Source organism: Egretta garzetta, unplaced genomic scaffold, assembly GCF_000687185.1.
Source record: "Egretta garzetta isolate BGI_Z169 unplaced genomic scaffold, ASM68718v1 scaffold251, whole genome shotgun sequence".
Classification (NCBI taxonomy): domain Eukaryota; kingdom Metazoa; phylum Chordata; class Aves; order Pelecaniformes; family Ardeidae; genus Egretta; species Egretta garzetta.
The window spans coordinates 7,606,539-7,628,124 of NW_009258952.1; the positions used below are offsets into that span (position 1 = coordinate 7,606,539).

The following is a 21,586-nucleotide window of genomic DNA, read 5'->3' on the forward strand; positions in this document are numbered from 1 at the left end:
TGTGTGGTTTTTTATTATAATCGACTCCAGCATGAGCTCTAGCCTTGGCTCTGTGTTCTGTAAGTCTGGTGTTAATAACAACATCACTGTTTCTGTAGAAGGCGCCCCTGAACGCCTGTAATCTCTCAGCTAAAGATTATCAGATGTTCTACCAGGGTTAGTGATACTGGTGGCCTCTGACAAACCCTACCTCATGGTCATTGAATTTCAAGTCAAGAAAGGGGACACCCTGCGCACACAGGATCAGAGTTTTAGGTACCAGCTAATGAGCCCCAGAGACGTGCCTGCGTCTGTGTTGTTGTCAAACAGCTCTACAGTGGAGTCCCACCCAACATCAGGCTTTACTCAGCTGGGGAGGGGTGGAAAAATGGCCCTGACAGTGGAAATACTGAGAGACCTGTGGTGGAGTAGGGAAGCAAGAGGAACTGTAAAAGGAAACAGAGCCGATTACATGTGGACTACTTTGGAGGCAACCTGCAATGATAAATGAATCTAATGGAACCCAGAATTTGTGTCCACAGCAAAAAATTTTTTGGGGCGTGGGGGGGAAGGGGGAGGTAAAAAGGATTGTTAGCCTAGATTTTTAAAAAGACTGCATGGGATCCAATCATACATTAAAATGTGTTAGTAAATATTACAAACTGGAAAGAAAGGGACTCTTTTATCTGTTATTACTTTTGTAGAAAGCAGTAGACTTGAGAAACAAAATTTCTTTATCAGACATAACATGTATTTATCCAAAATTAAATAGCCCTCGTAGAAACAAAGAAGCAAAACCTATAGACTCTTTGCAAAAGTACAATTTTATATGTATATGTGTTAAATAAGAACATTTAACTCCTCTTCATTGGCCGTGCAATTGTGAGAGGAGAAGCAGAATTCAGATAGCAAATTATCCCAACCTCAAATTTAGGATTTTACCATCATTTTAAAAATCTGAAATATGGTTCACAGGCTCAAATTAACATTAACATCAAAACTAGATTCTGTTTCAGTTTTAGTGGAAGCAGATGAGGATTCCCATTACATCTGGTTTGACTTTCTTCCCTCTAATAAATGCTGCCATTTGATCCATGTCAATGATGTATAACCTTGAAATGTCATTCGTACAACATTTTCAGAAAACAACATACAAGAGACATGACTTTAAGATGCACTGTTCTTTGTTTCTGATGCAGGAATTTGTATTTCAAGATTAGAATATTCAAGAAATGTCATTAAAAACCTCCAAGAAGTAAGCACTGATTGTACTACTTCTTGAGAAAATGTTCTAAGAATCCAATGTCAGCTGTAAGGGAAACGCCCATTAAGATCAAGGGCATCCCCCTAAGGGAGTGGCCTCATCGGGGCCTCAGATGAAGGTGCAGATAGCCTCACACTTTGGAAATGGCAGTAACCTCCACCATCACCTTCTTCTCCCATCCTGAGAAGCGGGCCTTTTTAGGAAAAAAGGAAAACTAACATACGTTGACTGGACTCACTATATCTGCATCTCAAATGTGAACTGTGGCGTGCTCTTCTGTAGACTCCCTAGGCTCTTATGTTTTTCAAATGTTTAAATCTTGAGGACTTTCCTCAAAATAATATTATGCTTCGAATGTGGGTCAGCTTACACTGCATTGCACATAGCCACTTTTCTTTAATGCGAGATTATTATGAGGTTTTTTCCTGGATGAGCAGTGCTACCATCTGCTTCTTCTGGGACAGAACCTGGCCAATATCTAAGGTCTTTGCTGAAAAAATGTTCAGAACTACTTCTGAGCTTTCTGGATTTGATCAAGGTGACTTGATAAGTTTGGTTCAGGCATTGACCTTGCCTGACTGCCCACGACAGTTCCCTCACCTCTATCCACAGGCCCACTGGAAAGGAGCTGTATAGTAGAAGAATCCAAATCCGCACCTCTGAAGCCCTGCTCATCCTGCAGCACTGCATCATCCCTTAAAGATGGGCCATAAGAGCTGTCTCATCTCAGAAGAATCCCAAATCTGAAAAGAATATCAGTATGCTCTGTAGACTTTAGTTTGTGAGATGCATGGCTTAAAGTCCAAATTCTGAAATATTGTGTACTATGATCCCAGTTCCCAAATTATCCAAGATGATGTGCTTGTCCTTTGTCATGCACCCAGGGAGCAGACAGGCAACCCTAGACAAAGAAGTTCAAGGCTGGGGGCAGATCTTTTTAATTATTTTTTTTTTTAAATGCTGAAATTGGTATTGATTACTGATGAAACCAGGCCTGAATCCCATCTTTTCACTCCATAATAAGAGATACACACAGTCTGTCTTTAAGATGCAAAATGGCAAGACCTGCCTCCACTATTCTAAGCTTGAGACTGATTTATGAGTCACCTTGTGGGATGCGTATGGGATGCATACTGCCAAGCAGCCAGACATTGGGCTTGGGGACCAGGCCCCAGAGACCAGTCTTTACCAGGAATTTTGCAGGATTCAAGATCTCAGATTCTTCCTCAGGAACGTTTATGAAGTGCCTGACTGTAAAGACAGGATACCTAAAATAACAGCACATACATATAGACAGAACTGAATTAGGACAACTGGGCAATCAGATGCAGGTCCAAGCAGGAGATCCAGACAGCATCAGTGTTAAAAGTGGTTGGATCTTCTTCTGCGCCGTGCAGGCCATGTGCTCAGAAGGCCATAAAGCCATAAGTATTCCTACTTTAAGACCTGCTGAAAGCCAGTATAGCACTTATACTCATTCTGCAAAATTCCATCGTCCGTGTCCTGATGGACAAAACATCTGCCATATGCTGCATCAACAGTCAGAGCCGCACTCAGTCATTCATTCCAGTGATGAAGTCCACACTGTCAGGAAAACAGCTTCACATTCTGGAACATTTCTGGGTCTTGCTGAGCTCCATCAAAACTGGTGATCTGTTAGGAGTCAGAAAATTTATTTCCCCTTGCTATCCATAACTACCAGAGCCTCAAAATACTGGCTGATTATGAAATTCAGATACCTGTTTTTCACCCACTTCAGAAATAGTCTGATCTTGGCAGTGTGTAAGGTGAAGCAACACACTAACATTTGTTAAAGATTATACGCTTGACCTATCACTTGTCAAGAAACTTAAGTCTTTTGAACAGGTACAGCTGAAATGCCAGGTTCCCACAATCCAGGATTTCAGACTAATATTCATTTAAAGGATGCTCATTACACCAGTATTTAGTTATTCTTTGAGACAATGTAGTTAGTTCGCCCCCCATGATATGCTTTCCACTCCGTTTTCTGGAGTTTTCCAAGCAGAAGCTTTGAACCCTCCAAGAAAGCAAGCAAGGACCTGACTGCCTCTCCCTATATGCCATATATTTACACCACTCCTGTTCCTGGGGCCAGATACACCGCTGTTCTTAACATATCTTTGAGTGCTGGCTCTCAGAAACCTAAAGAGCTTTTGAAATCATTTGAAATATTCCAAAGTGAATCAGAAGCATGCAAGGCCAAAACAAATACGGTACCTGTAGCTTTTTCCTTTCACCCTTTAGCTGGATACATTCCTTCTTTCCAAGGTCCATTCCCTTCAGCTAAAGCTCTTCAGCTGATATTGGTTTGACTTGAAATTTTTTGTTGCCCTTTAGACCATCACATCTTCTTGCTCTATGAAATCTTCCTGTCTGGGTTTTGCTCCTGTTCATCAGTTTTTAGTTCACCCTTGTTTTAGGAAGGCTAGAAGTTCCGCAGGGCTGCATCTTGGCCCCCTGCAGTCTCCTTCACAGCTGCCAGTGATGATGGCACCATGAAGACTGGGCTCTTCTCACATTGGAGGACCAGTCACCTGGTGACTGATCTCTCCACAAACTCTGCAGCTCTTTCAGTAAATGCAATGCAATCACTGGAGCTTGATTTTTATTGTTTGCCAGACTCTAGTCTCCCCAGCTGTCTTTTTAGCTGCCTACCCTCAGAAAAAAATTGATTTCTCTGAGTGCTCCCTATATATCCATTATCTGCAGGAAAAATCCATCTGTTTCATCCTGCAGCATCTATATTTGAAACACTCGGCCTTACTTATCTTTAGCCAACTCATTCTTCTCTGTCACGAGCTTCTGCCTGAAACCCTATTTGTTTTTTCTCCACCAGAGAGATCACCTCTTCCAGCCTCTTGGTTCAGTACTTCATTCATCAGTCTTTCAACAGCAAGAGGCACTGGTGCAAATGCAGAATCTGTTTTATCCTCATAATTTTTTTCATCCTCCAAATGCTGTTCCTGCCATTTGAAGTTTCTATGCAGTAATCACACCTATGTGTTGAAGTTTCTGCTTCTACTCAACATCCCCCCTCTGCTTCAAAGCTGGTTCAGTTCTGAGTGGGTTCATTTATTTCGGCAGCCATCTTATATCCCGCTTCGCTCTTGAGTGTCTGCATCTCTCCTGCACATCCTTGCCACTGAAAGCAGAGCTTACTAATGTGCACCACATCTGACGGGAAGGAAAATAACGTAGCAGTGAACACTACCAACCAGAGTTTCCCGGACTGGTCCCTCAGTTGCGATGCTTTTTTTTTTTTCAATGGATAAAATTTAAGCCAATGCCAAAAAGATGGACTGCAGTACCAAGGTATCACCACAATGAGGCATGTGATGCATTGTTTTAAAAGCTTTTTTGTACTGTGCAGTTGTTCTTTCTCTTTTGGTCCATGGTGGATTTTCCCAGGTTCTATTCAACAGTAAGACAGCCTAGAGAAGGTGCTTTCCTTTGCTGTGGCATCTTCACGATGGCAAAAACCCCACTTAGAATGGTTTGCTGTTTTCCTCTTCCAAAAGGAAATGCATACTGCATTATTTCTCTTGTGCACTTTCAGCTATTCAGCTGCATCCTCCTGTCTACCCATGATTTTACAAAGGTAAAAATGCCTTTAATTTTGCTTGCAGCTGTTCATTTTTTCACAGTGTAAATACATCTGGATAAAATAAAGGTAACCCTGCAGCTGTGTTGTGCTTGTAGTAGGAATTCTTCAATGACACTTGCTAGTGCAAACTCCTATGTAACTATTAATCACTAGGGACATTCAAATTCTACCCTGTGAAGGTTTTTAGGCTGTTGGGTATGTTCTTCTTCAAGGCATGAAGAGAATTCACATTGTTGCTCCAACATATTACTTACCCTAGGGAAGAAATTCTGCTTAATATTTACTAGTCCACTCCTGTATGATGATGCTGAGTAATCAGAGCCTCAGTAAAATTACTGATATGCAGAAGCACTATTGAGCATGAGAAAGGACTGTGAAAGAAAATTATGTGTGTTGGACACAATTTAGTTGTTCCAGAAATGGAATTACAAGCAATAATTTGCATCTTAATTATTTAAATGTGTCTCAAGAATTTAATTAAACAGTGTATTCAAATGAGTTCTGCTGGGTTGCTGTCAATATGTACTACCCTGGTCCAACATAACTAGGATGTAAAATTCAAGAATTACATTTTTCTGTGGTAGACATCTCAGGGGTCTCCACCAACTTGGTGGGCTTTAGTTTCATACAATTACTAGTAGAGAAATTTGTGTTGCCCCTTTCAGAGTACTGTGAAGTACTTCAGAATAACTCAGGCCTTTTTCTTCCCTGCTAGGCAAACTTTGATTTATTTGGGACCTATGAGGTTTTTTTATGTACTACCTCTCAGAGTGCAACAAAGAAGTTGTGTCTCCTATTTCCACTAAGATCTTTGTAACTCTATCCAGATTCTTCCCCACAAGATCCTTCATTTGCTTGGGTGGTCCCAGCCTTCCACAAGCTTCCTTGAACTGCTGTTTGCTTCTCTAGCATGCCAGTCCTGCCATCGTCCCTCTGCCTCTTCTCCACTTCAGCATCTTCTCCATTTGCATCCTTAAGTACCAGTGGAAGCAAGCCTTTGGGATCCTGCAGGTCCTTCTTTTCAGACTCTTTTTATGAGTTCTCTTCTGAGTGTTTCTGTGGGAAACACTCCCAGAGAGAAAGGAAAATTTTGCTGTGCAGGAAAAAAAAAGAGACACAGTTCAAGCTTCAGCCTTGAAAATGTGACCCTTTATTTTAAGCCATTTGTGTTTAAATACTCATTTGTATCTTACTTTTAATAACGGACTTACCCACTGCGCTTGTAATTTGAGTGCCAAAGCAGGACACTAGCAGTAAAAGGAAAAACAGAGGTAAAAAGATGTACTACTTCCAAGTACAGAGACAGAGCTTGCCAAACTGACAAAGTGGCAATGAAAGCCCACATGGCAGATCATAGTGTCCCCCTGCTAAAGTGTAAGATACACAGGCAATAGTAAAACATTGTACGTTACCATCAGAAAGGATGCTTTAACTGATACCTTAATAATTGCATGGCAGAGTTAATCCTGTCTTGTTCTGTGCGAATTCTGGAAGAATAGCAATGGAGTCAGTTCTCTGTGCTAAAAAAGTATCTGTTTAATCCAGTGTGATTGTTTAATTCAAAACCAGAAACAACAAAAGCCGATCGTTACCTTAAATTTGATAACAAACTGTGGGACAGCAAATTGTTATTCAGCGCAACTGCAATTTCAGAGTTTTTCACAACCCTGTCTCCTTGCTTTGTCCTTCTCAGTCAATCCCCTTATTTTATGAAAAGCCCAACTGCATCCTAAATCCATTTTAAACTCTTGCCTGTTATTGCCTTGGCAGTTTACAGTATAGCTCTTTTGTTCGCTTCGTCCCTCAAATTAGATTTCCTATGGACCAGATCCTCAGCCAGCCTAAGCTGGCGTAGGTCTCTCAACAACCACCACTCTGCCGATCCAAATGTTCGAGCCCCCGCCTATTAATCATCGGTCCTTTCCCCCATCCCCCAGGCAGATTGCGTGCACGGTGTTGGCACGGTTCCTGTATCATCTGTTCATTCACTAATAACACTATTCAGCATTTATTGGGCCAGCCTGGCCCTCTGCACATTCAGCAGCAAAGCTGCTATTGATTGCATGATGGGGAAGCAGAATCAAGCCGTATAATGTCACATTACTTTGTATTCCGAGAGCTCTGTGCAAACTACAATGCAGTTAATTCACTAATGGTTTATATCCGTCTTGCTTGTGTCATAGCGAAGAGAAAATGTTTCAACGCTGTGGGGCGGGGTGGGGGGGGGATTTGTTGGCATGATCGTTGTTCAGACGATTTGAGGGATACATCGCAAAAGGCAAGTTGTGGGCTTTGCTCCAGCAAGGACACATCTTAGTGACTGTAAGGCACATTGCCAAAGACCTCCCTGTTAAGGGAGGTGAGATTATACAGTCTGTGTTGCCAGATTACATATATAAAATAAAATTGTCAGAGAAAAGCAGTATGAAGCACAAAATATTTTCAGCAGAAAGGCTGAATATGATCTCACTTGCACCAGGCTACACCATCTACACTCTTGCTTTCCATGAAGAAAGCCGCACCAGGTCCATTACATTTTTAATGAAATGCTACTCTAAAGGGGTCGCCAATCATTAAGATAAACCATATATGCTTGAAAGAACAGAATTGAATGATTGACATATTTGGCTCTAAATCAACTTTAAGCCTTAATATTTTGAAGAGTATTGCTGGGGACTATAATGCTTTCTAAAGTCTCTCCTAGTATTTTGTCAATGACAGCAGGCATTAAAATAACACAGAGTAGCTTTGAAAAATGAAGGAGCGCTTGGCATTTTGCAGTCTGTGTTTTGTTTTGGTGTTTAAATGGTGGTGATTTTACCTAGTAAGAGAAATATATTCTTCTCAGGATTTAAAATACATTGAACATTAAAAAGCCTTAATTCAAATATTTTCATTATGTCACTTTTTGCAGATTTAGAAAGGTTCTGAAAAATTTGCAAAGCTCAGCCATGCAATTTCTAAGGAGTGTATTACCTTAAATTAATTATCTGTCATTATTTTGAGGAGATGATTTTAAAAGTGTTTTAAAGAGTTTAGTCTTTCAGCATTGTGATTTAACATACAGTATATTACACTACAGTGTAACAAAATGCGTAATTACAGATATAACTGACAGCAAAAGTATGGCATACGTAAATACAGATACAAGCAAATATGCCCATCTCATTATCACTGATATGTGAATACCCACCATGGAGACACAACCTGAGCTTAATTTGTTGATACTGTCTAAAAAGAGAAAAGCATGAAAAAGTCAAGGAAGTGGTGTGTGGTGCCTTATTTCCTTCCCAGTCAAACTACTTCTCCCTGAAATAAACACGATAAAAATGTTCATTCTCCCTGATTCACATTTTGGAGGGTGACTTGGTTCTGTTTCTGCTGTAAGACCAGTCTTGCAGATTTAACATCCATCCTTACCCTATAGGCTCTTAGCCCTGTGAAGATTTAAGTGCAGGGCTAGCTTAGTGCACCGAGTAGCCCTGGTTACTTCCATCTGTGTTTTCTGCATGTGGAACATCAATGAAACAGAGCCCTTGTTTTCACGGTCAGTATTCTTGAGTAAACATTGCTTTTGACAAATTCCTTTTTACTATAGCTGCAATTCCCTGAATCCCTGAATTTTTTGCAAATGTATTTATAGCCTTGATGTGGCTTCCTAATACAAGTAAATCCAATTTAAATGCAATACTGTTCCAGCTAAGAATCCTTGGGGTGTTTCTGCCACATGGGCCAGGGGACCTGTGACCTCTGCATTGGCCAGGGACTTTCTCCCATGCAGGCCTTGGCTCTACCGAGCTTCCCCTCAAAAGCCTGCTGTCATCTTCTTCTGCCCCTGTGATAACCCTACCCTCTTCCAGCATCTTGTCCCACCCTGCGGTGCTCCACACCATGCTGCCCAAGTCTCCTTCCATTCTGTGCCGTGCCCCCTTGGCCCTCTGTTGCTCGCCTCCCCTGGCTGGAGGAGCTCGGGGTGGCCTGGCACTGGGCGACTCAGCGGCTTTGTGCGGGGATGACGTGCTGCTTTGGATCTGCACGTGAGTCTGAAGGACCTGCAGGTGCAGAGCGCTGCTGCAAGGGCGGCTGAGGCTGGGTGAGGAGAAAGCACTGTGAGACCGGGAGGTGGTTAACGAACAGCTTAGAAAAAGTATTTAGGAGTCTCACTAGGCCCTCAGTAAAGAAAAAAAAACAGTTTAGACTCCTCCATGAGTAAATTTCAGCCCCAGACACGTCCATTTGTATGGGTATTTCTTACAGGTACTCCACAAAAAGCATCCATCAGCCCCCGTGGCAGCTTCAATAATCCAAACAGCTGTATGGTTAGGAGCCCAGAAGTATCGAATACCTGTACTTCACACTGTTCCCTGGCATTCGTCAACTGAAAAGCTTTTAGCTTAGTTTATTTCAGAGCAAACGTTTCCATTTCTCCCCCCAAACACATGTTACTCCTTGGGCCTGAAGGGCCAGGAATACTGCAGAGCAGAAGGCTGTAACCACAGCACCAGGAGGAGAGGAGCCAGCCTTGGGCACCCCTCTGAACCTGGCGGCAGTGTGAAACACTTTCCGCCTGCCGGGTGAAGCACTTGATTCCTCACCTTACAGAATCAAGACTTAAACTTTGAAGGACTCAAGTTTGATGCCCAGCTATGGCCAGAGGACAGTTTTTGCTACCGCATGTGGAGTCCAAGCTTCCTGAAAGCAGCAAAGGAGCATCTCTGGTACTAGCAAATGGAACTGCTGAGGGGCCTCTGATTTGCTGCGTTTTTCTAAGATGTAGAATGGAAAAAAAAAACCCCAAACCTTCCCTGCCTAGACTTGCTCCACTAACCTTTATGCTTGAGGTTCTCTGAAAGTAGAGGGTTTTCTACATTATAAAGGAATGAGCTGCCCATATTGATGATTGTACAGATAGTAAATGACTTTGAATACATCAAAACCTTATGTAACGCGAGCCTTAAATGCTTTAAGACACGCTCTGACCTCACCAAATCACCACCTGGTGGGAACAACAGCATTCTGTTGTCTTACAGGAGCTGAACTGGTTTCCTCGACTGAGAATCTATTCCGCGGACTTTCAGCTCCTATGTCAAGAAACACATTGTATGCCTTTGCTTCTCTGTAATGCAAGTTGTATTTTCTTGGCTACTGAAAGCAACTGAGGAGGAGAGAATGGGGTCTTTTGAACACCTTTTTCACATATTCACATGCTGCCTTTAATCACATTTGCAGGAAGATGTCAGCCTTTTGAGTACAGCTCTAAGGTGCCTTGAGATCAGGTCTCTGTACTGCCAAAGGCCATGTGACTGTGTCAGCCTGTCACAACACTTAATGGGGAAATTATATTTATTATGGAAACTACTTTTCCATAATAAGGTCTTTTTCAACCTAAACGATTCTATGATTCTATGATTCTACTTTCTTTGTCTTTTCTGCTTTAGGCTCTTCAGACATACCAGACTGATCCCGCCATGAGAAAGATGCTAACTCAGCTGTATTTCTATATCATGCCTGTATTTAATGTGGATGGATATCATTTTAGCTGGACAAATGTAAGTAGTATCAGTAGTATTACTCAAAAAACTGTTCAGATGGGAAAGATTGAATGGTTGTTACTAATTCAAAGGTGAATTTTTGTATAATCTGGTCCGTCGCTTTGTGGCATGCAAAATGGAAGTAAATTACTCCAGTTAAAATGTAGTACTGAATATGTTTACCAGGGTTGGTTTGTTGTGTGTGCAAATAGATACTTGCCAAAATATAATAATATTGCTATTTAACTATTTTATAACTTAGGATCGATTTTGGAGAAAAACAAGATCAAAGAACACAAGGTTTCCGTGTCGCGGTGTTGATGCTAATCGCAACTGGAAAGTGAAATGGTGCGGTAAGTCTGGAGATACTTTGGTCCACCAGTTCAGATTACCCTGTATTTAATTATCCAACAGAGTAAGTAGGTTAGGTCACATCCGTTGTGAAGCGTTCTCTTTTCCATAGTTAAAGTTGAAGCTACTTTCCCATAAAGCCACAAGCCAAGGCTCAAGTCTTCCTTCTAGCTTCTAAAAAATTAAAAAGTCCTGAACTTTGGAAAAACACATCTCATCACAAGTAAAAAGTTTTCATGGCAAGTGTGGTAAAAGTAGAGAAACTGCACATACAGCTGTTCTGTATTTCTGCAATCATGTAAATAATTTGAAGCACAGTATTGAGCGTGGCCCGTCACATTTCAGAATTTACCTGACTACAGCTTTAGGAAACATTTCAAACTTCATTTTATTTAATTCATCATTTCTCTGAAATGGCTTTAGCTTTGGAAATGTCAGACTTGCTTTGTCTGAGAATATTTTAAGGCCATTATTATTAGTGATTTAATAAAGCAAGAAGGTGCTTCTAAATGCAGGGAGATCCAATTTTAAACTCCCAGCACTTCTGTAAATACTTTCATAAAAATTGACCTAAATTTTGCATAGAGAATGCAGCAGTAATGAAATACTAGCAGAAGATTTGGAATGGGTCCACTGAAGAAGAAATGGTATTTTATTAAATCTGACAGCAAGACAGCGCAACTCGGGAGTAAGCAGCCACACAAGTTCCGGTGCAGCAGAAAATAACAGCACTTTGCTGTGAAACACGGCGATATATACCTGGTTCTCTTCCTGACCTGCTCTTCATCTTGAGCGACTTCCTTCACCTCTCTCTGCAGCTGTTCCCTCCTCCAGCATTCAGCCACCTTCCTTATTTACATTATAAACTTGTAAAGACAGAAACTGTGTTTGCACAGTGCAATGTCCTCCCTTCAGCCCATCCCTGTTCGACTGGAAGTCTCTAGATGTTTCCGCAATAGTCTGATGACTTGCAGTCGGAGTAAGCACTGTACAGCCTGGCTTGCAGCGGTTGGATTCTCTAAGTAGATTTTTGAGGACTGTAAGGATAAAAGTGAGCGTGAATAACCTGCCTTACAAGTGAGGTGAGAGTGAACAGAAGCAGATATTCAGTACAGTATGGACCTGTGAAATATGCTTCCAATTTTTTTCGGCTCAACTTGCAGCAAGGAGAGGACTGACACAGAAGCAGTTGCAGAAAGCCTGTGTTAGCTGAGAACCCCTCCACTATTGACAGTCCCAGCACTGCTATCATGATCTTCAAGGCAATTTTATGCTGCAAAAATAATGTAAAAATGAACCAAAGTCCTACATCACTGTTATCATCTCTTACTTAAGTGCATAATTCACAACTGCAGGTATTTTGGGGACCATACATTTACTGTTCAGAAGGTAGCCACTGGCGTAGTTGGAACAAACAGTTCTCTTTCTTACAAAGTCTTCAGAGCCATATTATATGTACCTATCAGTGCATTTTCTTTCTAGTCCTAATTAATCTTTCTTGGGTTCAAATCGCTCTGCTCCTCCCTCTTCCTGCTCCCTAGACATTGTATTAAAGCACAATTTTTCCTCAGTCCTGAAAATGTTTGCTTAGTTTTCAGTAAAAACCGTTTTTTTTCTAGGCTGAGCGAAACAGTAACAATTCACACACACGCTGTGTATTGTGATCCACTGCTTGCTGCATTTCTCCCTTGCCCTGAACATGAAAGACAGGTCCCCACCCCGAGCTTAAATATAAGAATTCCTTCAAGGCTGCTCGTCATCTCCCCAAGCACATGCTCTGCTTCCCTCACCGGACCTCAAACTCTGTCTGATTCTCTGTTTTGCCAGAGAATAAAGAGGTCTTTCATGAACTGGGCTGACTGGTGCTCAGAAGATCCTCACCCGGCACCCTGTGTTCTCATTAATCTGACACTAAATGAGGCAGAGAAGAATCTGGATCATATCACACTTTGAGGCTTGTATAATCATGGTGTGCTTAACATTTAATACTGCGTCTGTAAAAAAAAACCCTTTTAATTCAGTTCAGTCGCATTTAGAGTTTGCAGACAGGCTTGAACTTCACTGCAGGGCCCCCAGGCAGGTGTGTTGTGGCAGAATCCGACCCCAGCAAAGCCGCTGAAAGCTAGCTGCGGCGAGCTAGTTGGTAAAGATAACACAGCAGCCCTTCTGCTTTCCTCTTCCCTTCTAGTGCAGGACTTTGAGGTAAGCTTTATGATGTTGCTTCTGTATTCTTTAGGGACCCAGAAAAGGGCCATAGCACTGATTGCGGTAGACTCCACTTTGCAGTGCCCTGTGCCCAAAATTGTGCTGCAGAAATTGCACACAGACACGGGTGAATACCGACAGCAAGATCTCTGGGTAGAAATGCTCCTTGCAATAGATACACGTATGCAATAACTAGCCCAAAGGTTTTATGTTCATGAAACTTTAAAGCCAATAATGAAGTACCTGGAACTAAGTTATGTCATAGGGCAAATCCAGTTAAAGGGATTGCATCCAAAGCCCCCAAGAGAGCAGCAGTGGGAGTTAAAATTTCCAGTGCATCCCAATTTCCAGTGCACCTCATTGCTCATTGAGGGCAGTACCCCATACTGGCAGGGGAAGCGGCTGCAAGGAAGTTTGAGAATCGTGCTCCAGCTCATCCATCCTCCCAGCCTTCCTTCTGTACCAAAGCACTGGTTTTATCAGTCTCTGCGCACATTTCCTTTGTACATTTGATTTCATGACGGATGTTGGAGGATACTTGTCCTCCCCCAGTATGGTATCAGGTACAAAAATAAGGCAGCATGGTAACATTTTACGCAATTCCATTTTTTTCTCATGACTGCAACTCAGAAATTTCACAGGAGTCGATACATAGTGTATCGGTTTTTTCCTTCTTGTGTTACTTTAAAAGAACTTCCAGTATGAAAATTGAGGATATGCTTACATTATCCAAGGCCAACATGGAAACCCTCCCTTTTCACTACCAGCCAGCTTCACTTAAGGAAAAGCATTAACTACAGCTGGAATTGCAAATGGCTCACGATAGTAGGCTGGACAGTTCGGAGAGTTTTTTCTTCACTGGAAGTCACTAAACTGAATCATACTTTACCATTGGGTCATTTTACCATTACCCTGTAGGATTCTGCTGTTTATTAACAGCAATGTCCATTTTCATGATTCAGTATACAACACTGTTCCAGGAGATGAAGTATCCATAAAAAAAAAAAAAAGAAAAAGGAAAAAAGGAAAAGGCTCCCGAGGCTCTGTTAAATAGCTCTCCTTTAGCTATATTATCTGATAAGACATCGAGGCAGATTGCTCTTGGGATTTGGATGACTTGGTGGCCATCTGTTCTGCAGGGAGGAGACCATCTGCCCTCTATATAACCCTTCCATATCCACGGCAATCTAAGCCCTAATACCTTTTGAAATCCCCACCTGTGGCCATTGAATGGTAGCCTCAATTTTCATATTACAAATGAAGATGCAGCAAGAAATTCTCCCACTTTTTAATTTTTTTGGCATTAGGTTGATTGCATAACCTGGTTTAGTTCATACTATTTTGCCTTCTCACACACTGCCCGTTTCTTATTATTCAAAGATGGCAGTACTTAGTACACAAAGGAAAGCTAGTAAAACACTGCTTTTGTAAGTCCCTGATGACACCAGGGAATGTCACAAACAAACTATTATTGTTCTGCGGGTCAGTGTAAAACATGTGGCATTTTGAAATCACAGCGGATAAAAGAGCGGAGCGGATTTGCATAAATATTGTTCTTTTAGGCCCAGGCCCTAAGCTGTAAATGAGATGGTGGCTAAGATTCAGAACTGCTAAATGATAAAGGAGCCACCGCCACCTCTCCTTTTCTGAGTTTCATCTTTCGGTACCTCATGGGACATTCCAGGCGGGCTACGCTTCTGCAGCTTGCTGCCACCTGAGCAGGTTGATGTGGTGAAAGATACCCTCACAGTTGAACCCCTGCCCCAAACCTGAAGGAAAATTAAGCCCCGTGTGCAAACAGAGGCGATTCCTATTTTAGCTATCTGAGCAACCATCCCATGTGGCTTGTCATTTTTTTCCTATAAGGTTTGCAAGGGTAAAAATAGGCAGTAGTCAGGAACTACTCTCATGTTTTAAACCAGTCTCTAAGATAATGCCTGTTGAGGTTATCTACCTACCACTGCAACCACTGCTGTGGTAGCTCGTACGTTAAAATGCTTGTAAAGGCTAGATTTGTCTTGGCAGTGACTGGTGAAAGAGGCATAGCTCTCTTGATTTCAAATAGACACTGAGACCCTTTAATAGTTTTAATACCGGAATGCTGTCATAAAATGTGCCGCTCGTATGGAAAGCCAGGGAAGAAAATACAATGAAGTCAGGCTCTCCTTTTTCTGTTGGGCTAAATACATGTCCTCTGGGGAGAACTGTGTGTAGTCGGCCAGTTGGCAGCTTGGTGTGCCTACTAGATGAACAAGCAGATTGCTGTACTGAGGTCCCACTGGCTCCTGCCCATCAGTCACAGGAAAGCGATTTGTTTATTGCTTTTCACACTTTTGCACGTGGGCCCACACAGGCTGAGCCAGAAGTTGACCCTTGGAAATTCTCTGTGGATCGTTCACCGTCAACTTTCTCTTTCAACCTCTAGATGAAGGTGCTTCGTTTCACCCATGCGATGACACCTACTGTGGTCCCTTTCCTGAGTCTGAGCCCGAAGTAAAGGCTGTTGCTCATTTTCTCCGCAAACATCGGAAACAAATAAAAGCCTATTTGTCCTTCCACGCATATGCACAGATGCTGCTGTACCCTTACTCTTACAAATATGCAACTATTCCAAACTTCAGCTGCGTGGTAAGTGCCTTAAAACTTGGGAGAATCTGCTTCCCTAGATAATATTTTTGGGTACATTTTGTTTTCAGAGGAGACTTGTTTCTTCAATACTTTGCACATATTTAATATTGAGCGGTATTTATTCTGGATCCGCTTGCAGCCACATTTCTGGTTATATAACCTTCACTCAGAGTGAGTCAGCGGTAATTTGATTAAAATGGTATAGTGCCTTCCATCCATCAGTCCCTTTAAATTACTTTATAGGATAAATCCCTGGGTTTTAATTATAGTTATTATAATTTTATTTAATTAACTGCAATGGGAATTATGTAGTCCTTGGGCATCTAGCTGAAATTCTGTCCCTTCATGCTCAGAACTTAAAACACTAAGAGCACAAAGAAGATCACCTTCGATGTTGTGAGCAAAACAAAATTGAAATGGTTTATATTTATCAATTAGAGGAGAAATCTCATAGATTTTGCCAAAAGTAAAGCTTCGATTGCTTTATGTATCATCCTGCTCAGACATAGCGGTTTTAACCCTTTAACCCTTTAAGACAAGCAGTTAATTAACATCAGGGGCTTTTGTCTATTAGAAGAATAAATTAATAAGAATACCTTCCTTGATGCAAGCATATTGATTTACAGATACGTACATTTCACATATTCCATGCTCATCCAAACGCAGAACTATTCCCTCTGCTTGCAGTCTGAGGCCTGGTTTTAGCCAGGCTCCTGTACACAAACCCCTCCCTATGGCTTATGCTCTTAGGGAAATGTGCTGAAGCTTTACTTTGTTTGCTCCTGCTCACAGACACACATTGCACCACCCAGTTGCAAGCCTCTTTCGCCCTCAAGTCCCCAGTAGAATGACGTTGTCTGTATATCTCCCATATTGGCCTTGAAAGTTGCAGTGACTTTTTACTTACTAGTTTAAACTAGTTTACTCCAAAGGAGCTTAACTGCACCTTAGATGTATCCTGTGCAGAATAAATGATGTAGTCAGTCCCTGGAGCTTTGCTGGAGTTTCACTCAGCTGCCCGCTCAGGAGGCTGAGAGCCAGCACTCCACAAACTAAATTCTCTCGGTGGGTTTATTTCTCTTAAGACACTTAATTTCAACAGCTACTAAAAATTCTCGTGTCTGATGTCATTCCTGGGACATAGAGCACATTAGAAGTTAACTAAGCAGCCAGAGGAGCTAAAAATATGAGACTTGTGGGGACTAACCACCCAGCCCTGTATTGTCTGTGAATAAATCCATGAATCTTCTTTTTATTCTACCTTCTCCACCCTCTTTTGGGGAGTGGCAAAGAGACAGGAGCTCCCCAAGCGAATTGGTGGCTACTGCCTACCAAAAAATGTAGACTGGTAATTTAAAACCACAGGAACTCATTCCTTTGAAGACCAGCAGGTGCAAGAATATTTTTTTATGAACAGACAACACAGCAGAAGGTAAAGACACAGTGTTAGGAAGAATCAGCATCTCCTCTGCAAGAAGGTGATTACCAGGTATCTGATGAAAATATCCAGAGTAACATAAGACGATAGCAGACACTGTGTCAGGAAATTCATTGTAAGGAAAAGGAGTCTCTGACTGAGGGTTTTCACACAGACCAGTAAACCTTCAGTACGTGGTGTTCTTGTCACTCAAGGGCTTTTTCCATTCTGAGACAGGGAGTAGCTGCCCCTCAGCACAACACACTCCATCTTTCCATCCACAGCTTTTAGACCAAAGGAGCCCAGGTTTTGATGTGCAGTAGGTGTTCCCCAGGTTTATGAGACCTTGGATCAGGCTTCTCATCAGAGGGAGTGGAGCATGGACCTAAAGGGACAAAGACAGACACTGTTTTAGACAACAGCCTTGGACAAATGAAAGCCAAAATCCCAGTTCCAAATATTTTTCCAGTATTTGGACTCTATATTTCTTTTTATTGCAGTGGCTCAAAAAGAACAGGGAGGTTGGAATAAGAAACTGAAGTAATTTCCTGTTATTTAGAAAGCTTGTTATGGGGAAAATGAATGGAATACTGTTGCTTATTTATTTGTGTGTTTTAATATTTGCCTACAGCCAAAGGCTCGATCACCTGGTGGCTCCTAAACGAAGAGTCTTTAATATTTGAAGTGTCTAAAATGGTGACTTAGGCTGAGGTTTCAGATTCTCCAGTTCTCCTGGGAATTACAGTGAGCTGGAAAGCACCAGATCTCTGTTTTCTGCTGCTTTCAACAAGCTTTGTTGGCCTACATGGACCTGTGTACAGCGCAAGTGTAGGACTCCACCTGCATAGCAGATAAATGACATTTGGTGCTAACGGGGGGCCACAGTTAACCCTGAGCACAAGAAAGGATGTTTCTGTCTGAGTCGTACCATTCTAGTGAGCTGTCACTTACCATTTCGCTTAAAGTGTTCAATTATTCAGAGTTGCTTTGAAACTGGAGAGCTGTGTACTGATCACAACATGCATATTCTGTTCTAATTTAGGCACAACTCTCTTATTAACACTCTCCTGAAATCTGTTCTTTTAAGATATTTAAAATGAAAGTGCACTTTTAGCAGAAACATTCATCCATTTCCAGAGTTTTAAATTTCACCTACTTCTCATCCCTTTTCTTCCTGCACAGTCATTTGCCATAGTGAACTTACATAGCATGACAGAGTTTATGTACGTCTTTGTAAAACTCTCGTCATTTTATGTGAAGCTTTCTCCTTGAGGGTGTTCGAAGACTGGTTGCCTGGGTTTATTCAGGATCCAACCTGCACAGTATGATGCAGTTGGGAACCGCCCCCTTCTTCAGGCACAGGACTGACAGTGGGAGCAAGCAGCACCCCTCAAGGCTAAGAGCATCGAGTTCACAGTGCCCAGGGATGCCTGCCCATGTGGTGGACGTGGACTTGGGTCACTCCCAGTCTGGCCTCCAGATGGTTGCTGCCTCTGCACAGAACCCAGTACTGTTGTGCTGGTTTTAAATGGGACAAACTTTAAATTGCCAAACTATTTCTTCAGAAGGATTTCCACAGGGCTCGCTTCTGTTCTCTCATTGCTCTGCAATGTGTAACTCATGCACAGGGAGTCTTCTCCTTTGTAGCTATGTTCTCCTTTCCGTGGTGCATTTACCAGGACATTGCTCTCCACACGTCCCAGCTCCCTCAGGCGTGTTGTCAGGCCATCCCAGCTCCACACCATGGCCTTAGGATGGTAAGCACAGCTGCTTGCCAACTTTCTGTTGAGCAACTGAGCCTGGTACTTAGGGCTTCAGTGCAGGCACCAGAAAAGATCCCCAGGCTGCAGCTGGAGCTCCCCACTCCCCAGAGCCCTGCGAGGCCCCACTGCCACCACCATGGCCTCATACTGCCACCCCGCTGCCCTCACAGGGTCCAACACCTCCAATCCAATCATGGGTCTTGTGTGTCCTGACTCACAGAAGTCAAGGCATCTGTGAGAGGAGGGAGAGTCCCAAGTGACAGCACTTCCCCCTTCCTCAGACCTCCTCCCACCTCCTCATCTTTGGTGTTGGGGTGAGTCAGAGGTTACCCCTCACACTGGCTGGCAACCACATCCCAACCCAGCAGAAGTTCCCAGCAGCATTGACTTCAGCAGTCCCTGCCTCCACACACTCTCTCATGGAGGTGGCAAGAGGAAGAGAAGGGGCAAGCTGAAAATGTCAGAGTCTCCGGCACTAACGTCCTTGTACTGAGAAATGAACAAACAAAAAATCTAGTTGTGCCTAATGGATTTTTATAATGAGTAAAAAAGTGCTCTTCCACTTGCTAAGAGCAGTTCTCAGTGTAAAATAAACTCTCCAAAGCCCTGCTTGCTAGCCAGTAAGTGAAAATTAACTTTTTTTTTTTTTTCTGGAATGGTGTTTCAAAGCAGTTTAAGGATTAAGCCAGAATCCTGAAGGCAAGTGGAAGGTTAGGGAAAACGTATAAATGGAAAGGCAAGTATAGAGTAATCCTTCCCCTGTGCAATCATCTAGTGCCTGATGAATAACAAGGTAAGGACCAAGTTCATGAAGACTTGCATAAACTGAAACCTACAGCTCTTCAGTTCACGGAAATAAACCAAATAAACCAACCATTGCAGCTTTATCCAGGGGTTCAAAGTCCAGCAGTTTCTAGCTCCAAAGATGCTCATTTCCTGATCTCTGTAGGGAGATGGCTCTATGTTTTCCTAGATATTCCTGGCCTTCACTGCACATTCTCCAGGGTCCTTGTAATATTCCTTTCACTTTTTAATATATGCATCCTTTCTCTATGTTTGGATGCACTATACATGTGTGACCCTCAGAATTTGCCATGGGCCAGGCCTTCTGCACCCCATTTCACAGGATGCCATGAATCTCCTAAACAGACTGCATCCATATGGATGTTGAAATGTAGGTTGCTGATTTTCCCCATAGCCTACTGAAAACACGTTTCTGCAATAGTGGAAAGAGTTCTCCAAGCCTATACCATCAGGCCCCAGAGAAAGTTAGACCCACAGTGAACATTCACCTGTCCATTAGAGATTCAGGAGTGGAATTTGCCTCCTTCCTTCTTCCCCCTCTGCTCACTGAACCACTGCGGAGTGTCACCAAAAGATCATTTCTCCTTCACAAGCCCAGCAGAGATGAGGTTTAGTGGACTGGGAAATGAATCCACAGGTACTGGCAGAAAATGCATGCATGGCTTTTGAACTGCATAAAAAAAGAGACATTATTTCATCTCATGGTCTCATGTTGCCTAAATTTGTTGTGTCACTAAATTGGTATATATACCTATAATTACAAATATTGAATGGCTGGTCATTCACAGTGCAGTGAGCTGCTTTATGCTTTGAAAATACCAAACCAAGTTTTTCAGGGAATTGGGGAACTGCTGTCAATAAAAATAAATAATGTGTTTATCCTTTAAAATAATTTTAAATTAGCTGCCACAGACTCACGGAACACAGCATTGCGGCGGAAGTCAATGATCCATAGCCCAGGTTCCAATCCCATTACAGTATTTAATTCGAAGTCTAATTTATGTATTTGTTTTTCTCCCCCCCACAGGAATCAGCAGCTTATAATGCTGTTAATGCTCTTCAGTCAGCCTACGGTATAAGATACAGACATGGTCCTGCATCTAGCACTTTGTGTAAGTTTTCCTCTGGCACAGGTTTGTGACCTACCTATAGCACGAAGGAGATTACCCTTATTATAGTAAAGAAAGCAAACACTGTTTAAAGTGAACTTTGTTCCAGTTGAGGATGGTGAGGAAGGCGGAAGGTGAAGTTTTGTAACTGGTTCAGTCAGTTGATTGCAGTAAGATTGACTCAACTGATGCAACAAAATAGATTAAAACACAATGCATTTGCATTGAGAGGCGAAAGCCAGCAAATAACATGATCAGAACATATAAAACCAGTGTTTTTTTTAAAAAGAAAGCTAAAACAAGATCTTAAGAAACAGATCTTTATCAGATACTGTAAATGCACTACTGAGTTGTAAAATTTGGGAGGAAATAACTCAAAGTAGGTTTCGTTTTTCACCATTACTTTGCCTCTCCTGTGCAATTGTGTTGGATACAGCTCTTCATACAGCTCATTCTAAAAATTCGTGTGATGTCTTTAAAAGCTAGGTTTCAAATGTCTCCGTGTCTAGATGACGATAAATGATCGCAACAGTATCTTTATTTGGACATCTTCCATTTTTCAGAGAGCGATTTCAAATGCTTTTTCCCTATAACAAAGTAACTTTAAAATATGCCTATTAAATATGTAACAACATTTGTCAGGCAAGACCGGTAAGAGAAAAAGAAGTTCAATAGGTTTCAACAAGACACTTTTTTTTTTTTTTACTGAAACTATGAGGCCTGAATGCTCTCGGTAATGATAACAGACAGGGAAAAAGTGAGGAGCTTAAGTAAATAGCAAGATTTTTCACAAGTAACCCCCTGCATGTCCTCTGCTGTTGCTGTGTTTTGGCTAAGAGCTCCACTTTTATCGTGGGCCTCCATCCCACAGCCCAGTCGTCATCTTGCGCTCATTCCAGTGCAGTCAGCT

General features: G+C 42.1%; 1 protein-coding gene across 1 annotated transcript in view; it reads left to right on the plus strand.

The window, feature by feature from the left end:
• CPA6 (carboxypeptidase A6) overlaps nt 1–21,586 on the plus strand; it is a 42,147-nt gene that overhangs the window by 19,668 nt on the left and 893 nt on the right. Inside the window, exons 6-9 of the mRNA XM_009634507.2 lie at nt 10,307–10,417; nt 10,662–10,752; nt 15,381–15,583; nt 20,595–20,679. Of these exons, the coding sequence (XP_009632802.1) occupies nt 10,307–10,417; nt 10,662–10,752; nt 15,381–15,583; nt 20,595–20,679 (490 nt within the window). The remainder of the gene's footprint in view (nt 1–10,306; nt 10,418–10,661; nt 10,753–15,380; nt 15,584–20,594; nt 20,680–21,586) is intronic.